Source organism: Tachyglossus aculeatus, chromosome 20 (assembly GCF_015852505.1).
Source record: "Tachyglossus aculeatus isolate mTacAcu1 chromosome 20, mTacAcu1.pri, whole genome shotgun sequence".
Taxonomy (NCBI): Eukaryota; Metazoa; Chordata; class Mammalia; order Monotremata; family Tachyglossidae; genus Tachyglossus; species Tachyglossus aculeatus.
In genome coordinates this window covers 25,679,083-25,703,869 of record NC_052085.1, presented here as the reverse complement: position 1 = coordinate 25,703,869, position 24,787 = coordinate 25,679,083, and the positions used below count along the sequence as shown (strand labels likewise).

The following is a 24,787-nucleotide window of genomic DNA, read 5'->3' as shown; positions in this document are numbered from 1 at the left end:
TATGGGACTCACAGTCTCAATCCCCATTTTACAGATGAGGTAACTGAGGCCCAGAGAAGTTAAGTGACTTGCCCAAAGTCACACAGCTGACAAGTGGCAGAGCTGGGATTAGAGCCCATGACTTTCTGACTCCGAGGCCTGCGCTCCATCCACTGTGCCCAAGATACAAGCGAATCGGGTTGGACACAGTCCATGTCCCATGTGGGGCTCACAGTCTTAATCCCCATTTTACAGAAGAGGGAACTGAGGCACAGAGAAGTTAAGTGACTTGCCCAGGGTCCCACAGTTGACAAGCGGTAGAGGTGGGATTAGAACTAGGGTCCTTCTGAGTCCCAGACCCAGGATGCTTCTTCCTGACTGCTCCCTTCTTCCAGGAGCACCTTGTCCATGGCCCTGTATACCTGCCCTTTTGGCCCGGTAGCCCCTGAAGTTAAGAGTTTGGTGGGGAGGGGTGTCCGAAATGGGGGGTGACCTAGTGGATAGAAGCCGTGTGGTCCAGGGATAGTAACCTGGGCCTGGTGGTCAGGAGACCTTGGTCCTAATCCTGGTCCCCCTGGCTCCCCCCCTTGCTGGGGGGACCCTGAGTCCAGTCGCTTAATAGCTTTGCGCCGCAGTTTCCTAATCTGTAAAACAGGGATCAAATGCCTGTTCTCTCTCCCCCTTAGACTTTGAGCCCCATGTGAGATAGATACTCTGTTTGATCACGTTACTGATCAATTAATGGTATTTATTGAGTGCTTATTGGGTGCAGATCACTGTACTAAGCACTTGGGAAGAGTACAATGCGACGGAAATAGTGGACATGTTCCCTGCTCATAAAGAGCTTACAGTCTAGATAATTTATTCATTTATTCATTCAATCATACTGTGTGCAGATCACTGTACCAAGCGCTTGGGAACTACAAGTTGGCAACATATAGAGACGGTCCCTACCCAATAACAGGCTCACGTACTAAGAATTTAACAAATTCCTTGATTGTTATTGTCGACCACTACCACCTATGTGTGAGGGCACCCATGCCTAAAGACACACACACACACACATACACACACACACATACACACACACACACACTCTCTCTCTCTCTCACACACATACCACCACCACCATCTCTCCTCCCCTCTGCATGGTGGTGATTCCTTGTATGTGCCTCTAACAGTGTGACAAATGTCTCTCTGATGCCAGGAGGGAACAGGCATTTCCGTCCTGAAAATAATTTGCCAGTAAAAACAAGGTGTGTGACCCTTGTTCTCATGGAAGATGAACAAAACAGAAGCCCCATGAGAGCGGTGGGCAGCTGAGGAAGAGGGAGAGTGGTCAGAAGACGGGTGGGAGAGTCTGGGTTTTGGTGGTTCTGGGTTTTCAAACCTGGCTTCCAACCTTCAGAGAGTGGAATTAGTTGGGAGAACAAAACACAACGAACAAGCCACCGCCAAACACGCCTCCTTATTTCTACAGGGAAAAAAAAAACCCTCAAAGACTCACAGGCTTCTTGGACATCAAATGGTTCTCAAAAATGCAATTTGGAAGAGCTAAGGGTAAATGAATTGGAAACATACGGATTAAGTTGCTTTAAACCCAGGTTTAAAAACCGAGGGAAAAAGCAGTTGGCGAAACCCCCTTCCGTTGAGCCTGTACCCTAAACGTTTGAGGAACAGCTTAAGTTTGTTCTTTAAGGCAAATGTTAGCAGTCCTCAGCTCAGCTCTGGCTTTGACTTAAAGCAGGGCCTGGGCTGCCTTAATTTCCACAATGAGTCTGGGACTTCTGAAAATATTCCCCACTCCCTTCTCACGTGTGCAATTAGCTATTCCTTGGGTTCCCTATTAAAGGCAGCAGGGTTCCTTTTTGGTAATAAATAGGATCCATTACACAGCCTCCATTTCATCCCCTGATTTAAACACAGTCGCTCTGTATAATTGCATGCATATTCACTCACAGGGGACTTAGAGAAGAAGTGAAGTCCGGCACAAAGAATGAGCCTGCCCACAAAGAGCTCACAGGATAGCAGACAATCAATGTGCACCTCACTCTCCTGCAGCCACTCAGTCAGTCAATCATATTTACTGAATGCTTACTGTGTGCAGAGTGCTGTACAAAGCGCTTGGGAGAGTACAACATAATAAACAGACACATTCCCAGCCTGTAGAGAGCTTACAGTCTAGAGGGGCAGACAGACATTGATATAAATGTCTGTAAGCGCTCAATAAATATGAGTGATTGATTGATTGATAAATAAACAAATTACAGATTTTACACTTCACGTTTCCAGGTAGAAAACCAAAAGGAACAGAGAGCATTCTACTGATTTAACTTGCTGCTCTCTGGGAAGGAGAAGTTAAAAAGCAGGATTACCGTGTCCGCCAGCATCTGCTGTTGGAGGAGAAGCTGCTTCTGCTCCATCATCTGTCTCTGCAGGGCCTGTTTCTTTTCCATCAATTGCTGGTTCAACATCGATTGCTGGGAGTTCATGAAGCCACTTCCAGTGTTTGGATTTGAGCAGGAACTGGGACTCGAACTCGGGCCCGAGCTCTGGCTGACCACAGAGTGCTGATCCTAAAGGGGAGGAAGGAGAATAGTTGAAAACACATACACACACACACACACAAATTGGGGGAATTAAGAGAAAAAAATAAATAAAGCGCCGATCACAAGTTGAGGATCTGGACTTTTTTGAGCACATTAAAGATGGAGCCTATTGACTTAGCACAGGCCAGGGAACTGCTTCTGAACTGAGGGAGAATGATTTATATACTCATCACAAAGTGCTACACTCACCCAAATGGTGCTAATGACCAGATAGTTTGTAATTCCAATATAGCGGGAGCAACTTGGCCTACTGGAAATCTCATGGGCTCTGGATCAGGGGACCCAGATTCTAATCACTCACTCAGTCAATGGTATTTATTGAGCACTTACTATGTGTAGGGCACTGTACTATCTAACAATCCATCAAAGTTATTTACTGAGCGCTTACTATATGCAGAGCACTGTACTAAGCGCTTGGGCGAGTATAACAGAATCAGTGGACACTTTTCGCTGACTATAATCTCAGTCCTGCTACTAGTCTGCTGTGTGACATTTTCCTCATCTGAAAAAGGGCAATAAAATACCTCCCTTTCATCAATCAGTGCTAGTTACTTAGTCGAGTCCTAGTTACTTAGTTGAGTATTTATTTTGTGCAAAGCACTGCACTGAGGGTTTCGGAGATTACAGTACAACAGAGTTGGTAGACACATTCCCTGCCTTTTCAGATCTTGAGGGCCATGTGGGATAGGGACGCTATCCAACCTGATTATCTTGTATCTACTCCAGTGTTCAGCAGAGTGCTGGGCACATAGTAAACCCTAAACAAATATCATAATTAGATGTATATATCTAAATCATAATATCATTAGAGAAGCAGCGTGGCTCAGTGGAAAGAGCACGGGCTTTGGAGTCAGAGGTCATGGGTTCTAATCTCAGCTCTGCCACTTGTCAGCTGTGTGACTTTGGGCAAGTCACTTAACTTCTCTGAGCTTCAGTTACCTCATCTGTAAAATGGGGATGAAGGCTGTGAGCCCCACGTGGACAACCTGATCACCTTGTATCCCCCTCAGAGCTTAGAACAATGCTTTGCACATAGTAAGTGCTTAACAAATGCCCTTATTATTGTTATTATTATTATTATTATTATTATGATTAGAATAGCACTCTGCAGCAAGTAGGCATTCACTAAACAGTTGTGGGCAGACTGCAGGATTTTCAGGGTCTGTAACCCACTGTTGGGTAGGGACCGTCTCTCTATGTTGCCAACTTGTACTTCCCAAGTGCCTAGTAAAGTGCTCTGCACACAGTAAGTGCTCAATAAATACGATTGAATGAATGAATGAATATGCTAGGATACTTAGGATGAAATGTCCCATTTAAGAGCAAGGCTTTAGCTGGGCAGAAGCCCTGAAGAAAAGGCCTCACTATGGAAATGACATGCAGTGTAATGACTCCTTTTTATGATATTTGTTAAGTGCTTAGTATGCATCAAACACTGTTCTAATCGCTGGGATAGGTGCAAGTTAATTAGCTTGGACACAGTCCCATGATTCACACAGTCTTAGCAGCCTGGGCTACCTAGACAGACAACGGAGATCCAGTCTGAAACTTGGGCTCTTTCTATCAAATCTGATAAGGACTGCAAATCTTGCAAAGGAGGTATTTTCAGCCCTTGGATGGTGGTGGAAGCAATGAAGATTCTCAATAGAAATTGATCTGACAACATGTGGAACTGGCCAGACAGGTTGCCAAAGTCTCCTCAGGTGGAAAGATGAGGACTGTGATGTCCAGAAGGCTGTCAGGTTTAACTCTGGTGGAAAGGAGGGAGGGAAGGAGGAAAGACAGAAGGGAGATGGAAGGAAGGTGGAAGAATGGAGGAAAGGGGGAAGGAGTGGACAGGGAGGGAGGAGGAAAGAAGGGAAGAGAGGAGGAGGGAGGAAGGAAGAAATGAATGGGGAGGGAAGGAGGAGGGAGAAAAAAGAGGGAAGGAAAGAGGGAGGAGGAAAAGGAGAAAGGACGGAGAAGCAGCGTGGCTCAGTGGATACAGCACGGGCCTGAGTCAGAAAAATCTGGGTTCTAATCCCAGCTCCGCCACTTGTCTGCTGTGTGACCTTGGGCAAGTCACTTCACTTCTCTGGGCCTCAGCTACCTCAAATGGAAAATGGGGATTAAGACTGTGAGCCCCAAGTGGGACGGGGATTGGGCCTAGCCTGATAGTTTGTATCTACCCTAGCACTTTGTACAGGGCCTGGCACACTATAAACCCTTAACAAATACCATAAACAAAAAATAAGTAAGAAAAAGTGCTGTATGGGCAGGAGCCTTGCACAGGTTCTCTGAGCTGGTAGCATCTAACTTCCATGAGGTTTACAAAGCTCCATCTTTCACCTAACTGTGTGTCATTTCCTCCAACCGTACTCTCCTAAGTGCTTAGCACAGTGCTCTATATGCAGTAAGTGCTCAATAAATACCTGATGGATTGATTGAAAAACCCTGCCAACATCTGGGGCCCCTCTTTCCCTCAGTCTGGCAGAGGGGAAAGGAGGGTGGGAGAAGGAGCAGACGTCACAGTCGGAATCATCCGGACACAGATGGGACTGGGATCAACGATGCAATAAAGGGAGAGCGTTTTTAAGTGGCATTACACGGGCGTCTTTCCAAAGCAAAGCTCAGCCACCCCAGCAAATTTTACGGGCTTTTGCCCTTGCTTCACCTAATTCCCTGCACTCGGCACATTCCAGCAATACAGGAAAGAATTCGGATTTAGTGGCAGCTGCATTTTTCTGTCCTTACGTTAGTTGTAAAACACAAAACACCTCCTTCCTCAGCCCTGCAGGCCTTGCCAGCATGTTGTGCAAACTTCTGCACATAAAATGTTTTGAAAGGAAAACTCTGTTAGCACGAATTGGCTTGGATCTTCTTAGTGAACTTCCATCTTGCCTAAACTCTGCCCACATTCAGCCGGCATTAATTGAAGTCATATGGGCCTTCCTTTGCCCTCTGTAGCTCATGAAGCATCTGGTCAGGGCGATACACCCCTCAGCCCGACAGATGGAAGTGTGTCAACTTGCCAAACCCAAGTCCTCGGCCCAGTTCTTCCACTTGCCTGCTGTGTGACCTTAGGTAAATGGCTTAACTTCTCTGTGATATGGTTTCCTCATTAAATAGAGATGAGCTACACATTTTCCTTCCTCTTAAACTGTGAGTCCTCTTTGGGACAGGGATTGTGTCTGATCCAGACTTTCTTGAATCTTCCCTAAGTGTTTGACACAGTGCCTCCAATTTTACACAAAAGAAAGCCACTCTTCTTTAACCTCGTGCCTGAAAACTATCTTCCTCTTAAGAATTGTGGTATTTGTTAAGCATACAAATACATATACTAAACACTGTACTTAACGCAGGGGGTAGTCAGGTCCCATATGAAGCTCAGAGAGAAAACTGGAGGGAGAACAGGTGAATGGAGAATCACCATTTAGCAGATGAGGAAACTGAGACACACGACCAAAATCTCCCGGCTGGTAAGTGGCAGATGTGGGATGAGAATCCAGGGCCTTTGATTCCCGGACCCATACATGGGGGAAAGGGAAAGAGAGAAGAAGAAGAGGGAGAGGGAAAGGGACAGAGGGAGGACAGGGAAAGAGAAGCAGAGAGGAAAGGGAGAGAAGAGACATCGAGAGAGAGGGAGACAAAGAAGGAGAGGGAGAGGAAGAGAGAGAAGGAGAGGGAGAGAAAAAGAGAAAGGAAGGAGGAGACGGAGAGGAAGAGAGAGAGGGTGAAGGAGAGGAAAAGAGGAAGGAGAGGGAGACTCGTCTTACATTCAAAGAAGACACCAGTGATGGTGATGTGTGGTTGAAAAAGCTAATGCAGTCTTGGCCACTTTGTATGCACCAAAAGGTTGTTGCCTCTTGTTATGTTGTCACGTTTGAGTCTCCTAAGTTCAACTCAACTGGACTCCAAATTTACAGTGCAATCTTTATGGGGGTGGAGGTAGTAACATTTACCCAATGGAAAAAAAAAATTTAGCAGTCCCGCGAGCCCACTAGAAGTTTCTGAAAAAAAAAATGTCATCAGGGAAGAAGGAAAGTCTTGGGATTTCTAGTCAAAGAAGCAGTGTGTATAAGGGAGATAATCATGTAAATCCCGTTAACAAATCCCAGAGTTTGGGGCCTAGTCCCACCCCATTTTGAAAGAAGCCCTTCTGTAAATCAGGGGAGGCGATGTGAGAGATCTTTGAAAAAGATGTTAATCTAATTAAAATGCGAGGCCCACCACTTGGTTCCCTTTTAATGCAATGCAAGGGCTTTGCCAGGCTGGGTTGATTCCCCTCCAAGATAGTAAGAGTTGGGTCTCATTCAGTGTCCCAGATGAAAAAAAAAAAAAAAAGAAAGAAACGAGGTCCTTTTGAAGTATGTTAGAATAGCCAGAGTCTCTCTGAATTCAGCCCGTTTTCCGGCAAGCACAAATATTCAGAGGACTCTATGGTGGCACTGTGACTGACTGAAAACAGTCAGAGACGATCACCAGATATTGTTCTCGTCTTTCAAACCCAATCTGCTCTGTTAAGGGACCCTGGGCAAAATGACTCTCTGTTTCTCTTTCTTCAATTTTTTTTTCTTCTGAAGGGGGGAATTTATTACAATTTTTCAAGAAAATGAAGTCATGTAAGCGACTTGACATCCATGAGAATATCTTGGCACCGAGTGAGTTTCCCTTTCTTTTTCTTGGCTTCCAGAACCTAGCATCTGCAGCTTGCAATATTAAATTCAAGATAAAATACCCAGCTGGGCAAGTTTGTACAGTAGATCTCACAAACGGGTTTGCTATTCAATCAATCTTTCTTTCTCTCCTTGTCTCTCCCTCTCGTTCTCAGTTTATTACTCTCGGTATCTGTGGCTGTCTGTTTTTGGCCGTCTGGGTTTTTGTGCTTCGCTTCTCTTTTTCTTTCTCTCTCTGCCATCCCCCCAGCCCCCGGCCTCGATAAACTGGCTTAACTGTTCCTCTTAAATATTTGCCTCCTGCACTGGTTACCAATGATGCCACCTATTTCTAGACACGATGAACTAATTGTCTCGACTGTTCAAATCCCAGCTCCGCCACTTGTCAGCTGTTTGACTTTGGGCAAGTCACTTCACTTCTCTGTGCCCCAGTTCCCTCATCTGTAAAATAGGGATTAAGACTGTGAACACCCCGTGGGACAACCTGATCACCTTGTAACCTCCCCAGGGCTTAGAACAGTGCTTTGCACATAGTAAGTGCTTAATAAATGCCATTATTATTATTATATTATTATTGTAGGATTCTCTACAGGCTGGGCTGGCCAAGCTACAGTCTGGGTTAAGGTTGCAGGATTGATTCCACAAAAGATCAGTTATCAAAATCCACCCACCTCCAAAACTTAGATAATAATAATAATAACAACAGTATAATAATAATAACATACCATAAATAATAATTATTATCATCATTTATGGCAGTTGTGAAGCACTTACTATACGCCAGACATTGTACTAAGTACTGGGGTAGATGCAAGCTAAGCAGGTCAGACACAATCCACGTACAACATGGGACTCACAATTTCAATTCCCAATTTACAGATAGGGTGACTGAGGGACAGAGAAGTTAGGTGACTTGTCCAAGTTCTCACAACAGACAAGTGGCGGAGCCAGGATTTGAAGCCAGGCCCTCCTGATTCCCAGGCCCGTGCACCATTTACCACATTGCTTCTTGAGGTAAATAATGGTATTTAAGTACTCACTCTGTGCCAACCCTGTGCTAAGTGCTGGGGTAGGTACAGGACAATCAGGTTGGACACAGTCCCTCCCCTACATGGAGCTCATGGTCTAAGGGGGATGGAGAAGAGGTATTTAATCCCTCCTTTCGCAGATGAGGAAACTGAGGATCAGAGAAGTTGAGTGACTCACCCAAAGTCACCCAACAGCCAATAAAACACAGCAGTCAATAAATAGTATTTATTGAGTACCTACTGTGGGCACAGCACTGTACTAGTTGTGAAGAGTTAGACCTGGTGCTCACAGAGCTTACAGCCTAGCAGGGGTGAGAGGCACGAACATAAATAACAGAGAGGCTTAGGAGGGAAAAGGTGATATAATAATAATAATAATAATAATAATAATAATAATAATCAATCGTATTTATTAAGCACTTACTATGTGCAAAGCACTGTTCTAAGTGCTGGGGAGGTTACAAAGTGATCAGGTTGTCCCACAGGGGGCTCAAAATCTTAATCCCCATTTTACAGATGAGGGAACTGAGGCACAGAGAAGTTAAGTGACTTGCCCAAAGTCACACTGCTGACAATTGGCAGAACCGGAATTCGAACCCATGACCTCTGACTCCAAAGCCCGTGCTCTTTCCACTGAGTTATGCTGCTTCTCTGGACATGATATGGACATGAGTTACTAGGGAAAAGGACATATAAATGTTTAGGGGGCACTAAAGTGTGGAAGTAGCAGGCGGGGGTGATATGAAGTGGGGAGATGAGAAATTAATAGGGGTGGCTCTTGGAGGAGCTGTGATTTCAGAAGGGCTTTGAAGATTAGGACTGTGTACCCCATGTGGGACATGGACTGTGTCCACCCTGATTAGCTTGTGTCTCCTCCAGTGCTTAGTACAGTGCCTGGCACATAGTAGGCAGTTAACACATACTATTAAAAAAAAAAGTGTCAGGGTCAAGGCCATCTAGGGGCAGAGATGTGGGGTGAATCTGAAGTGAGTCTCCCCCTTCTAGACTGAACGTCAGGGGCAGAGATGTAGGGTGAATCTGAAGTGAGTCTCCCCCTTCTAGACTGCAAACTCATTGTGGGCAGAGAATGTGTCTGTTAATTGTTGTACTGTACTCTCCCAAGTGCTCAGTACAGTGCTCAGCACACAGTAAGCGCTTAATAAATGCAATTGATTGAATGAATGAATGAATGAATAAATAAAGAGAGGGATTGCCCAACTTATTTGAGAAGGAGGACGGAACCTGGTTAGTGCTTTTTCTAACCTTCTCTCCCCTCCTCCAATCACCTCCCTCAGAAGGCTGGCTGTAACACAGGGAAGTTAATATAATAATCAGAAGAAGCAGTGATCTTTAGAGAACGTTTTTGGGAACCACGGGAGGACTGACCCCATTATCCCCAGGAGGTGGAGGTTAGTGCCAGACGAATGGAGGAGAAGGGTGCTGGGAGGTTTGATGGTGAATTGCTCCTGGAAGTCGGGGCAGGTGGTAGGGCCAGGTCTTTCCCCAAGAAAGATCGAGTGGTCGTCTGGAGCAGATGGACGTGGAGTTTGAGTGAGTTCTGGGGTTTAGTGATCGGCTGAGTGCAGGTTATTGAAGGTGAAGAGAGTGGTTTAGAGGAGCCTGTGTCAAGAGGAGGAGGAGGAGGAGGAGGAGCAGGAGGAGGAATGGCCTGTACAAAACGTCCTGAGGTGAGAGGGTGAGAGATCAACTAATCGCTAATATTTACTGAGCGCTCACCGTGAGCAGAACACTTTACTAGACTTCTGGGATAGTACGATATAACAGAGTTGGTAGACATGGTTCCTGGTTACAGCACGGGCCTGAGAGAAGGACCTGGGTTCTAACCCTGGCTCTGCCACCTGTCTGCTGTGTGACCTTGGGTAAGTCACTACACTTCTCTGCGCCTCAGTTCCCTCATCTGTAAAATGGGGAGTAAGACTGTGAGCCCCATGTGGGACAGGGACTGCGTCCAACCAGAGTACCTTGTATGTACCCCAGCGCTTAGTACAGTGCCTGCACATAGTAAGCGCTTAACAAATACCATAAAAAGAGGAGCTTACAGTCTAGAGATAACACAGCTGAATGCCTGACATGAAAACCCTTTGAGAGTGCACTTTAGCTCTTTACCTACGAATCCAAGGGAGCAAAGCAACAGAGAAACCATTCCTCAAGCACTTTCCTTTGCTAATAACATTCTTGAGGCTCTCTACACTGCGGCTTGTTCCAAAATAACCCACAAATTCCATTCACCAGAGAGCCAGCGTGGGATGCTGTTAATAATCAGAGCAAAAATAAACCCAAAGAGGAATCTGACAATTGCCCACCAATAAACCAAGCCAACTAAAACCGGTAATGAGTGCGTGTGTCTCCTAGCTGATCTCAGCCCGGCTAAAAATTATGGGAATGAAGACCAGGTCTTGGGAGAGATATGGGTCATATTCTTTTGGGGAGTTTGTTTTTAATGCATTGTCTTCTTTCTCCCTTGACTCTTCTCTCTCTGATTTGTTCATTAACTTTTTTCAGCTTTATAACCTCCCTTTTTACAGTAGTGCATATTTTAGGAAGAATTTAGTTTGGAGGCAGTTTTGCCTCCTGAATTAATACTGTTTGAGAATCCGCATGGCTCTGTGGAAAGAGCATAGGACTGAGAATAGGGAGACCTGAATTCTAATCCCGGCTCCACCATTTGTCTGTTGTGTGGTCCTGGGCAAGTCATTTCACTTCTCTGTCCCTCAGTTTCCTCACCTTTCAAATGGGGATTCCTCTTGTCCCTTCTACTTAGACTTTGAGCCCTACATGGGACAGAGTCTGTATCTGAACTGATTCTACTGTAACTACCCCAGCCCTTATCATAGTGCTTGGTACATAGTTACTGCTTAAGTAACATTACAATTATTATTTCTGAGTTCCACCATTGGGATTTTTGTCCATCCAGTCCCACTATCTCTCCTTGTTCAAAATGAACGCAGCACAGCAAAATAAGGGGAAGAGGGAGCATGAGGAAGAGATAAATGCGTGACAAGGACGGCATCTGACCCGATTAACTGGTAAAAAATAACAATAATAGTTGTGGTATTTGTTAGGCAGTTGCTGTGTGCCAGGCACTGTAGTAAGTGATGGGGTGATACAAGCAAATCAGGTTGGACAAAGTCCCTGTCGTACATGGGGCTCGATCCCCATTTTAAGATGAGGTAACTGAGGCACAGAGAAGTGAAGTGACTTGCCTAAGGTCACACAGCAGACAAACGGCAGAGCCGGATTAGAACCCATGACCTTCTTACTCCCAGGCCCGTGCTCTATCCACTACAACACGCCGCTTCTCTATTCCAGCACTTGGAACCGTGCTTGACGCATAGTAGGCACTTGAAAGAATAACAATAATAAGTAATAATAATGATAAATGACCTTAAACCTCACTGATTCGGCCCTCGTCTTTCAAGCTGAAGTTTACAAGGCTAGTCTCCACGGAGAATGTTACACAGCTTTGGGGGATTCCTTTCAAGGCTCTGAAACAAGGAAACGTTTTTCATCAGACAAAAATCCAAGCTTATTCCTGGCTGCTGAAGCCAGTGAATGGAGCAGGGGCCTCGTGTGAAACGTATGGACAGTGAGTTTGAACCCTGTTGGGGTCCAACTTCCATCTCTGGTGGTCTAGTACCCCTCCTCCCCTCCCTGGTTAAGCAGTCACCCTCTTTTACAAGTGAAATTAAACGGGCTCGCTCACGCCTTCTTTCTCTCCAACCCATGTTACTGCTTCAATTCCGCCAGGGCTCTGCCTCTACCTCTGTTTCCTGTGTTCTTTGACCTTCCTTCAATTTTGCTGCTCTTTCACATTCTCTCCCAAATCCGCCAGGAAGGGGGGGGAGGCTTAGAGCAAGACATCGTTTACCATGGGTCTGGCTAACAACGATAAAATCAGCAACCCCGAAGCCTTTCACCTTTAGTTAAGGTTTACTAGTCGCACGCTTCGGCGGAGCATGATATAAGTGGCAACTGTGAAAGCAACAGCAGGTGTGAAAAATGGCTAACACATGGGTGGGCAAATGAACGTCTTTACGTGCACAAAATGTGGACTGGATTGCCGGTCTCCCAGCTCCATGAAGATGGAAACTTACGGTTAGCATCCTCTGGAGTGAAATGAGAAGCGGAATGGCTTAGGGGATAGAGCATAGGCCCGGGAGTCAGAAGACCTGGTTTCAATCAATCAATCAATCAATCAATCAATCGTATTTATTGAGCGCTTACTGTGTGCAGAGCACTGTACTAAGCGCTTGGGAAGTACAAGTCGGCAACACATAGTCAGTTTCTAATCCTGGTTCCGCCTCTTGTCTGCTGTGTGACCTCGGGCAAGTCCTTTCACTTCTCTGGGCCTCACTTCCCCTTTCTGAAAAATGGGGATTAAGACTGGGAACCCCCATATAAGACATGGACTGTGTCCAATATGATTAGTCTGTATCTATCCCAGTGCTTAGTACAGTGCCTGGCATGTAGTAAGCATTTAACAAGTATCATGAAAAAAAGGAGGGGGGCAGTGATAAAATCCAAGGCTTTGGGGAAATCTGTAAGCTCTCTGTGAGGAGGGAATGTGTCTACCAACTCTGCTGTATTGTATTCTCCCAAGTGCTTAGTACAGTGCTCTGTAAACAGTAAGAACACAAAAAATATCACTAATCAAAAAAATGAAATGTGAACTCCTTGGTTTTGGGGTAATATGCCATTGGCATCTAATACAGTGCTTGATTCCTTGTGGCTGCTCAGTAAATACTTGGTGATTGGCTGAGTGCCCCATGCCAGTCTGACCTGGCCAGCATGGTTTAGTTGGGAAGGTCTCAACAAACTGAGCAATCCATCTGGATTACTTACTCCATCTCTCTGACTCTTGCATCAAGTTTTACAACCGAAACTTTGGTTCCCGAATCAAAGATGACCCAATTAACTCCTGCTCAGGGAAACACATTAAAGGCCAGATTTTTGGAGAACGAATACCTAACCTCAGAGAATTCCAGATTGGTCTACTCTTTGGACCTTGTTTCAACTACATTCACGTCTTGAGAGGGCAGACATACTCTACTGATGTTGGACCTTGTTTCAACTACATTCACGTCTTGAGAGGGCAGACATACCCTACTGATGTTGGACCTTGTTTCAACTACATTCACGTTTTGAGAGGGCAGACATACTCTACTGATGTTGCACAACTAAAAGCACAGAGAGACGTCAAGGCAGAAACCTAACTCTTGGTCACTAAACATGTCCAGGGTCCAGACAGAATAGAGTACTCTGTTTCCTTGAGGGTTGAAAGGGATGAGATTGAATCATTTATTCATTCAATCATATTTATTGAGCGTTTACTGTGTGCAAAGCCCCGAGCGTATGTTGCAAGTGGAGAAATTTAGGCTGGTCATTAGGGTGTTCTGTTATGATACTAAGCACTGCTAGTATTAGCAGTGAGCCCACTGTTGGGTAGGGACTGTCTCTATATGTTGCCAACTTGTACTTCCCAAGAGCTTAGTACAGTGCTCTGCACACAGTAAGCGCTCAATAAATATGATTGATTGATTGATTGATAGTATTAGAATGCAATGGCAGGGATGTTTGTGGAATTTGCTCTGATAAATTCAGCTCAACGCCTCTCCTGAGTCCCTTCTATGAGAATGCCAGCCTTTGGCCACTAGTGCAGTGGTACTACCCAGATTTGTGCCAAGGCTTCAAAGGAGAGTGGGATTGAAGGGATGGGGCAAGCATTTTAAGGACAAGATCAAGGAAAGCGGGAAACAATGCTGCTTCCCAGCTGAGAATTGTCAGGCAATTCCTGAGGACAGACCAGCCCGGGGTACTGAGGACATGAGGACATGGTTCTCTTTGAGCAAAAGCTTTGCTTGGACAGAGAGACAAGGGGGCAAAAGAGAAAATATTGCCAGGTGTTTCAAACACTGAATGCGGCAAGACAACAAGTGATCGCCTTCAATGTGTGCCCAATGTGGCTAGGACTGTGAATCCTGTGTTGGTCACACAAGCATACTTTGGTGAACTTTACCCTTAGGGGTGGCTTTTTTTTTAATGGTATTTGTTAAGCGCTTACTAGGTGCCAGGCATCGTAATAAGCGCTGGGGCAGATACAAGCTAATCGGACTGGACAAAGTCCAGATCCCACATGGGGATCACAGTATTCATCCTCATTTTGCAGATGAGGTAACTGAGGCCCAGAGAAGTTCAGTGACTCATCCAAGATCACATAGCAGACAGGGGATAGGGGATTCCTGTCTAGGGTATTGCTGGTTTCTCTCTGACCAGAGGAATTGGTGCGATTACTTTTTCACTGGTTTCTGATTGTTATATGTTAAAACCTCATTAGTATCTAGATCATGTTATGTTGATATTAGAATTAATGTCTTAGGTACCATTAAGATTTATAGGTGACCTTACTATCCATGTGGACATGTAGTAATGTACTATATACATATAATGTATATATGCAATATTAATCATATTTAGCACATGCATCATTATATATGCAGACAAGGAAGTGGCAAAGCTGGGATTAGAACCCAGGTCCTTCTCACTTCCTTGCCTGTGGGCTATCCACTAGGCCATGTGGCTTCTCATTCTGCGTCTTCATTGAATTCATATAGTCGGGGAGGTGGTCTCGGATTACCTTAGGGCTGGAGTGTGGGTGGGTAGAAGAACGAGGGTGGGTGAATACAGGGAGAAAGACAGTTGCATTCATGTCCAGGCTCCTTCTTCCCAATCTGGTCCCCTTCCCAACCCTTCCTTCCCATCCAAGACCAAGCTCCACCCCTTAGAGTGTAAGCGCCTTGTGGGCAGGGAACATGTCTTGTCCTTTCATTGCATTCCCCAACACTTAGCACCGTGCACTGCATTCGGTAGACATTTGATAAATACCGTTACTACTACTATCCCTCTACCCAGTGAGTGCCCAATTCAGAGGGCAGTTGAGAGTGGTGGACTCAGGACTTTTAGAAGAACAGCACCAGAGACTATGTAGGGAAGAGCGTAGAGAGAGAAAAATGATTTCTCTCCATGCCCATGAGGGAGGAGGAACTAGTTCTGTCGACTCCAGAGATAACCGATCAGATGCATCTGCTCTTAGGCCACTCCCATCTCCCATCTTCCCCTTCTTTTTCCCCCCTCTCCTGCTTCACAGCATGGCTTAATGGAAAGAGCACAGACTTGGGAGTCAGAGGATGTGGGTTCTAATCCCAGCTCCGCCACCTGTCTGCTGTGTGACCTTGGGCAAGCCACTTAACTTCTCTGTGCCTCAGTTACCTCATCTGGAAAATGGGGATTAAGACTATAAGCCTCATGTGGGGCAACCTGATTACCTTGTATCTACCCCAGTGCTTAGAACAGTGCTTAGCACTTAGTTAAGCACTTAACAAATACCACAACAATAATAATAATAATAATCTTTGCACTGAGTTCTCAGCCCCTCAACCCTTAAGCTACTCAACTCAGTTCCCACTCACCCAGCACTTATGGATTAATCATTAAACCCTGTTGCTCTCCTCTACCAGGAATTTATTTATTTACAAATTGTTACTTGTCAATGTGTAATGTATTTACAAACACCACAAGTACTACAAATTGTGATTATTATAAATGCCATCATCATTATCATTATTATAAATACTACAATTATTATCATTATTACTTATTTTAGTGTCTGTCTCCCCCAGCCCCGCTGGTTTAAAAGCTCTCTGAGGGCAGGGATCCTGTCTACTAAGTCTATTGTATAGTGCTCTGCACAGAGTAAGTGCTCAATGAATAGTACTGATGGATTGATTGATTGATTAGAACTTGGATCAGGCTTTCCACTTGTTACCCCATCATTTGTGCATCCCTTGGGTACATATTGGGTCCCGCTAGACTGTAAGCTCGTTATGGGCAGGAAACAGGCCTGCCGACTCTGTTGTATCGTATTCTCCCAAACTCGTCCGTTCCGTGACCTTAACTTCTCTGTGTCTCAGTTCTCTCATCTGAAAAATGGGGATTAAGACTGTGAGGCCCATGTGAGACATGGACCATGTCCAACCTGATTAGCTTGTGTCTACCCTAGTGCTCAGTCCAGTACCTGGCACATAGGAGGAGCTTAACAAATACCGAAAAAGAAAGCACTTAAATGAGTGCTCATCACACAGTAAGTGCTCAATAAATACCACTGATTGATTAATTGATATTGGTGTTCACAATCTACCATTTAACTACTTATTCATTCTTTTCTTCCTCCTCACTGCACATAATTTGGGGCCTCCTTCCCCATCAGTATAGAGTAAGCTTCTTGAGGGCTGAAACCATGTCTCCTACAACTATTGTATTTTCTCAACTGGTCTTCAGTGCATATGGGTTCATTAGTTGAATGACCAAAAGAGGAGGCCTCTCCTTTAGACTCTCAGCCTTCCCTGTGATGGTCACAGACATAATAACAGTTGATCTGGGTCCCTTACTTTGATGGGCTGTGGCTTCTCTGAAGTCAAAATAGAGCTCCAATACCATGTAATACAATTGAATGAATGAATGAATATGATGCTGACTCAAGCTGATAGTTTTATCACTTGACAAAGTGTAATAGCTTGGTTTGAAACCATTTGCTTATTATGAATATAATGTCTGCCCTCTCTGCTTACTGGGACACAATAAGTTCGAGAAATCCCATTTTTTCTTCAAAATATTTGAATAGGGAATGCACGGGCCTTTCGGGGTCATTATTTGAATTTCCAACTCGTGTCTCCCCTCAGGCTGAGAACCTCTAAACCTCAGTTGCGAAAGCACAGATTTCAATGAACTTTTTACCTTTTGCGTCTTATTAATCTGCACAGGGTTGACTTTCAGGTTTCTGCTCCCCATAACTGGAAACAGACTCGGGATCTGAATGGAACTATCTGGTGAAATTTCAGTTGGATTTACAACAGTGCCACATGTTTCTAGCTGTGGGATCGGGATATAATGTGCCGGTGGAGGCTGTGATTTATTGAGTAATTACCAGTGTTTACAGCATTTTGTACTTCCCTGTTTTCTAATTCCAAGTGGTATTTTTTGGTAACTTTTAAAATGATATGCCCAAGGGATTTCGGCAGCTCAACTGCTGGCAGTATCCAAGTAACAGGTCATTTAGTCTGTATCTAAACATTAAAAACAAAATAAATACAAGCTGTGCCTAAATGCGAGCCAATGGTATTCCTCTTTACCCTTCAAAATATTGATGTCCGAGCAGCAGGAGGAAAACAAATTGGGCTGGTGGTCGGGAGTTTACAGTGTCCTCGCCCCTCCCAGGAAATCTGGTTTAAGGACCATGGCCAACTGTTCCCACCCTGAGCTGAGGCCATCATGGTCACCCTTTCCTCCAAGGGATGCTGGATGCATCCATATTTATCACCTTAGGTTGGAGCCAAGAATCTGTCAAAGGTTCGCTCACGATTCAGTGCCTGCGGGTCCGCAGAGATGTCCATGCTGGGTTTTATGGGGGCTATTAGAAGAGCCATACCAATCAATCAATCACTCAGTCGTATTTATTGAGCCCTTACTGTGTGCAGAGCAGGGTGCAAAGCACTTGGGAGAGGACAGTACAACAGAGTTGGCAGACATGTTCCCTGCCCATGATGAGCTTTCAGTCTAGAAGGGGAGACAGACATTAACATAAATGAATAAATCAGGGCTAAGTACACAAGTGCTGTGGGGCTTTGGGAGGAGTGGATAAAGGGAGCCAATCCAAGTTTGAGGGCGGGAGAGAAGGGGGACTGGGAGAAGAGGAAATGAGGGCTTAGTCACAGAAGTCCTCTTGGAGGAGATGTGCAACATTCTTGAGGAGTGGAGAAACATGGACTGAACGTTTTTGTAGAAAAATGACCTGGGCAGCAGAGTGAAGTATGGACTGGAGTGGGGAGAGATAGCTGTAGGCAAATCTCCAGGTCTGGAATCTGAATTACACCTCTGTCTGAGGGGGGAAGGGATAGAGTGAATAGTGCCTCAGTTTCCCTGTCAATAAAATGGGACTGTCCACAATGAACTCCACCTTCCTCCTGGATTTACAGAAGGGGTAATGGGAGTGGTGTAAGCCCACAATCTGGGGAGTGCCCTCTTCCGTGGTGAGCCAGAGGTGGGTGGGTAGGTGGCACTCCAGTCCTACACAGGGCCTTACTGGGTTTAGGCCTTCTGGATCTACACCTGGAGAATCAGGAAAATGTTTTAGAGAGGCAATGTGGCCTAGGGAAAAGAGCACAGGCCTCGGAGTCAGGGGCCCTGGGTTCTAATCCCAGCTGTAAACATACAGTTTTCCTGCTTCATGATCTTGGGCAGTCCTCAGTTTCCTCATCTGTAAAATGAGTATAACATCTACATCCTACCGCTTCAATCATGAGCTTGGGGGTGGGTGCAGGGCAGGGCCTGACCCGATGATTTGATATCTACCCCAGCACCTGGCATGTAATGATGCTTAATAATCCCACTTCCACCTCCAAGGTCTGCTGTGTGACCTTGGGCAAGTCACTTTACTTCTCTGGGCCTTAGTTACCTCATCTGTAAAATGGGGATTGAGATGGTGAACCCAACATGGGACAGGGACTGTGTCCAATTAGATTTGCTTGTATCCGCCCCAGCACTTAATACAGTTTCTGGTACAAAGTACTTAACAAATACCATTACTATTATTAATAAATGCCATAATAATAATAACCTTCTCAGATGTACCTGGGTTTCTATAATATACTGTTGCCTCTGGGAGCTCCCCTGGATTCCCCAGCAATTCAGCCTTCAGGGAAGCCTTGTAGTATCCCTGAATTGTGAGTCCCATATGGGTCAGGGACTGCATCCAAACTGACTACCTTGATTCTCTCCCAGAGCCTAGTACAGTGCTTGTCACATAATAAACACTTAACAAACCCCACAATCATTATACTAACATCATTGCTGTTATTTATTATCATTAGTAATAATACTTATTATTATCCAGAGCATACCATATTCCATGATTCAGAGCCTGGCTGCTGAGCGCCTTCTCTTTCATTATGCAAAGAAAGTGAAATCAGCACATACATTGTCAAAGAAACCTTACCCAAGTGAGGCAAAACAGAATCTACAAGGCACTCTGCGGATGGAAAGAAGCAAGTGATTAATTTTAAAATCCTGATCAGAAATTTTTTGTTATTGTTGTTCCTGGCTTTCTTTGGCGATGTCGTGAAATTATGACAGGGCATGTCCTTAAAGCTCCTTAACTCGATTACTGAATGTGTCTCTAGGAAAATACAAAGACACTCTCCAACTTAGATCATGGATTAGTGGTTGCAAATCGCTTTCCAAAAACGTCATGCTTTGGAGGACAGAATAAACGTGGGCCGGCGATTCAAGACTTGCCGTTAAATTTGCCACTCTGAATTCCCACCCAGCAAAAGGACTTAGAAGCTTCCTAAGCGATGGCCGTTTTGTTTCCTATTGTTTCAGTGATTTTTCTCGACATTTTCTATCCTCAGAACATCATCCTCTTGCTAATCCCCCTGCATACGAAATTCCCGGCCTGAAGCAAGAGCATTGAATTCTTGCTCTAAATCCCAAGAAATAGGGATTTGTCAACAAAATGCCCACTTGCAGGCACTAAGACCATTAAACTCGGGCAAAGAGAAAGCCTACATCCACTCATGATCAACGTTCACAATCTCATAGCAACAGACACCAAAACCCTGCCTTGTCCTACAATCAAGTCTTTAAGGAGAACAAAGGTTGACAGTGATTAATCATTAAGCAGTTCCTTGTCCCTTTCTGCACGTGTTCCCTGCAGCCTCCTGCCGTGGCTGTCTGGCATATTTCCTGTCTGCGCTGCACAGTGCCATGTCTGAAGAGACCAATCTTGAATTCTCCCTCTGAATCTCCAGCACAGCAAACAGGGTCTATCTATATGCAAATGCTCTGACTTTCATTCTAAGCATGGTGAACTCTGAATGGCCGTCCAGTGTGTGAAAATAGTAAACCCTAACCTCTACATCTGCCTACTGGATTATTTCCACAGTGAGTTCCACGATGAATTCAACTCTGTCTAGCAGAATCAGTCTTGGAAATCCGTTTCCTCCAATGGCACACATTTCCTCGAATGTTCCCCCTCTCGAGTACAACGTGTTGCATTTCACCTACAGATCGTTCCTTTGTGGGGGCACAAAATGCTGATGTTAAAAAGAATCTTCTTAATCACATATTGTAGTCTCTGGCTGTGTTGATACGGTCTCAGTCGGAACGTCATCTCTCTATTAAGAACTTGTTCACAACTGATAAGAGAAATCTCCTTTTTCTTGCACGTTTATCGTCCACTACTCTAGCCCTCGATCACCACAGTTAGCTGGTCTTGCCTGTGTTGTTAGCATGTTTGATCATTTTGTTGGTTTCCTCGAGATTTTGGCTATTTCAATCTATAAGCAATCTTGACATTTGGGTTTCACATGATCAAGTTTTAGTGACATGAAGCTGAAGTAGCCCCTTTAGCTATGATTCAGTGATTTCCTGGAAAAGGAATGGGCCAGGTATTAAGTGTGACCAATGAAAGCCAGTTGGGCAATTATAACTGAGATTTCCAACACCAGATACATCTGGTGACGGTATCATTTTCTTGAGGGTTTCTCTGTTCATCATTAAAATGTACAGTGACCATTTGTTAAGCCCTTCTTACTGCTAATCTTCGCGTTAATCTACTTCCTTCCTAGCCAGCAGAAAAGCATCAGTAATCGGGTCTGCTGTGGTCCAACAGAAATTTAGGGGAAGCAGCACGGTGAAGTGGAGAGAGCATGGGCCTGGAAATCCTAACCTGGTTAACCCGGTTAAGGGTTCTAATTCTGGCTCTGCCACTTGGCTGCTGTGTGGCCTTGGGCAACTCACTTAACTTCTCTGGGCCTCAGTTACCTCATCTGTTAAGAGGGGATTAAGACTGTGAACCTACCCACGTGCCCGCACTCAAGAATGCAAATTGGCAATCATTCCATGACTGAATGGTATTTGCTGAGTGCTTATTGGGGGCAGAACACTGTACTAAGCTCTTGAGAGAACAGAATATAAGAGTTGGTAGACACGATCCCTACCCACAAAGAGTTTACAATCATCATCATCATCACAATAATATTCAATGATAGTGGTTCTAGATCATCACCAGAAAAACATGCTTCTGATTGGTAGCAGGATGGGGGTGTGAGATGGATGGATGGAAGGTGGGGGGGCGGAGAGGGCGATAATCTGGTATAATTACCATTAAAATCCCATCTAAACTCTAAAATTGTCCATTGTAGCCCAAGTTGACCTACCCTATTAATAGTTAGCTCCATGTACCTGAGGATGTGGCCATCTGCCTTTTGGTGTGGTTCTGTCTCTGACACTAATTCACCCTCAGAATCACTCTGGAAATTCTGTACCTTATCTTTCCTCTAAAATACGCATGACCTTTTTCAGCAAAGACTAAATTCCAGGCAGGAAAATTAGGATGGAGAAAGAAAGGAGGAAGTGGAGGGTTTGGGGTTTCTTAAACTAGGGAAAGGGAACAGAGATTCTCTGGCAGGTGAAGAAACAATCAATCATATTTGTTGAGTGCTTACTGTGTGCAGAGAGCTGTACTAAGCGCTTGGGAGAGAACAATATGATAGAGTTGGCAGACATGTTCCCACAACAAGCTTACATTCCTCCATCTTTTTGTACACCTCTAGCATTTCCTCCTATGAAGTGCACATCTTTTTAGCTAGCAGCTGCAGAACCAATATCTCATTTCCCCACATTCCTAACTTTCATACAATCTTACAAGAGAAAAGGTGATTATAAACATGTTGATTCACATTTGCATTGTTCTTTGCAAACGTTAGTGCAGTGGGACAACCTGCAAAGGAAATCCTGCACATTAGAAACCCAAACCCTCACCAGATCAGGGTTTTTACATTTCTGACACATTAAACTTAATTCTTAATTTTTCAATGCATCAAAATTTCTGCTTTCTTGACCAGAGATCTCGTTGTTTCCGGAGCACATTACATCTGCTAGGGAAAGTGAAAAGAAAAGTAATTTTTAAAGTTCAAATGATGAAAAATGTCGAATGGCTGGGTATTTTCAATCTGTTCCACATGCGAATATTCCAGGAAATTACCTTTTAACTAATGCACATCTTGTTTGTGCAGTAATATTCCATTGGCAGGGAATGATTCTGATCCAAGATTTTTTTTTTTAATCTCTAAATTCTATTAGTCCCCTGCACAAAGTCAAAAATCCAATTCTCTTTGTCCTGGTTTCTCCTAGTTTCCATGCCAGCTGGAAACAGTTTTTTGGCCTACCTAAGTGACCAGTATTTCTCTTGTTTCTAAAAAGAAATAGATTCCAGAGCACATGCCATTGTTCTCTGCATGGGCTGTAAGTAGCACGGTTTTGTTAGAGGATGAGGCTCAACCTGTGGTGCAATGCAGAGCTCTGTGTTCTGGAAGTGGCTCTCATCCTAAGGATAATAATAATAATAATGGTAGTGTTTGTTAAGCGCTTACTATGTGCCAAACATTGTTCTAAGCGCTAAGGGTATATACCTGCATATATGTATATATGTTTGTACATATTTATTACTCTATTTATTTATTTATTTTACTTGTACTTATCTATTCTATTTATTTTATTTTGTTAATATGTTTGGTTTTGTTCTCTGTCTCCCCCTTCTAGACTGTGAGCCCACTGTTGGGTAGGGACTGTCTCTATATGTTGCCAACTTGTACTTCCCAAGCACTTAGTACAGTGCTCTGCACACAGTAAGCGCTCAATAAATACGATTGATTGATTGATTAAGGGTAAATACAAAGTAAACAGGTTGTCCCACATGGGGCTCACAGACTTAATCCCCATTTTACAGATGAGGGAACTGAGGCACAGAGAAGTGAAGAGACTTGCCCAAGATCACACAGCATACAGGTGGAGGAGTCGGGATTAGAACTCACAACTTCTGACTCCCGAACCCATGCTCTTTCCACTGAGCCACGCTGCTTCTCTAATTTCTCTCAGGGTAATAATAATAATAATAATGATAATAATGGTATTTGTTAAGTGCTTACTATGTGCCAAGCACTGTTCTAAGCACTGAAGTAGATACAAGGTCATCAGGTTGTCCCATGTGGGGCTCACAGTCTTAATTCCCATTTTACAGATGATGTAACTGAGGCACAGAGAAGCTAAGTGACTTGCACAAGGCCACACAGCAGACAAGTGGCGGAGGTGGAATTAGAATCCAGCTCCTTCTGATTCCCAGGCCTGGGCTCTATCCACTAGGCCAAGGTGAGAAGCAGCTTGGTCTAGTGACAGACAATTACTCTCCCCATCTTCAAAGTCTTATTGAAGGCACATCTTCTTCAAGAGGCCTTCCCTGATGAAGCCCAAGTTCACACAGCAGACAAGAGGTGGAGTCAGGATTAGAACCCAGGTCTTTCTGACATCCAGGCCTATGCTCTAGCCACTAGGCCACGTTGCTTCTTGAAAGAAAGTTCCTAGGTTTGGAATATTGGCCAACACCCAAGATCCCATTCAGCAGCTGTGACCCAAAGTACCAGGATGAGTCTGGTCCAAGGTAGAGTAAACCAAGGGGTAATAATAATAATAATAATAATAATAATAATAATAATAATATTTGTTAAGTTCTTACTACATGCAAAGCACTGTTCTAAGGGCTGGGGAAGTTACAAGGTGATCAGGTTGTCCCACGGGGGGGCTCACAGTTTTAATCCCCATTTTACAGATGAGGTCACTGAGGCACAGAGAAGTTAAGTGACTTGCCAAAGTCACACAGCTGACAGTTGGTGGAGCTGGGATTTGAACCCATGACCTCTGACTCCAAAGCCCGGGCTCTTTCCACTAAGCCATGCTGCTTCTCTGTGGGTCCAAGAGAGCTCTGTAGGTGGTGCTATCAGAGGGAAGACCTGAAGGACGCAGATCCAAGAGGAAACCCCAGCGCTTAGAACAGTGCTTTGCGCATAGTAAGCGCTTAACAAATACCATCATTATTATTATTATTATTATTAAACCGCAAAGAGCTCAGTCAGTCAGGCAGTCACCTGGGCCAGCAGAAGAAGCTTGCAGAAGCCTCCATGGAAAGGCAAACCAAAGGAAAAACAGGGAGAACAGGCATTGAATCCCCATTTTACACATGAGGAAACTGAGCCACAGAGAAGTCAAGTGACTTGTCCAGGGTCACACAGCAGGCAAGTGGCAGAGCTGGGATGAGAAGCCAGGTCCTCTCTCTTTCCATTAAGCCCTGCTGCTCCCACCTGCACTATTTCCTAAAGTAAGAAATGCTAACCACTTGCCGGGTGAAAAAAGTTTTTCCTTTTTTCCGTACTGAACCTACCACCTTCAAGCTTCAGTGACTGTCCTGGAGTCCCTGGGTGGTGTGGGATTTGATGACCGGCAATTCCACATTCACCCTTTCCACACAGGTTATTCATGAGTTCACAATGTCCTGATAAGGCTGATCGGGGAGCGACAAAAAATTGCTGCAACTGGAGGAGACATTTCT

The 24,787-nt window shown here is 44.6% G+C and overlaps 1 protein-coding gene across 1 annotated transcript in view; it reads right to left on the bottom strand.

The window, feature by feature from the left end:
- The window catches only part of MAML2 (mastermind like transcriptional coactivator 2), a 280,883-nt gene that overhangs the window by 5,982 nt on the left and 250,114 nt on the right, over window positions 1-24,787 (bottom strand). Inside the window, exon 7 of the mRNA XM_038761673.1 lies at window positions 2,355-2,555. Within this exon, the coding sequence (XP_038617601.1) occupies window positions 2,355-2,555 (201 nt within the window). The remainder of the gene's footprint in view (window positions 1-2,354; window positions 2,556-24,787) is intronic.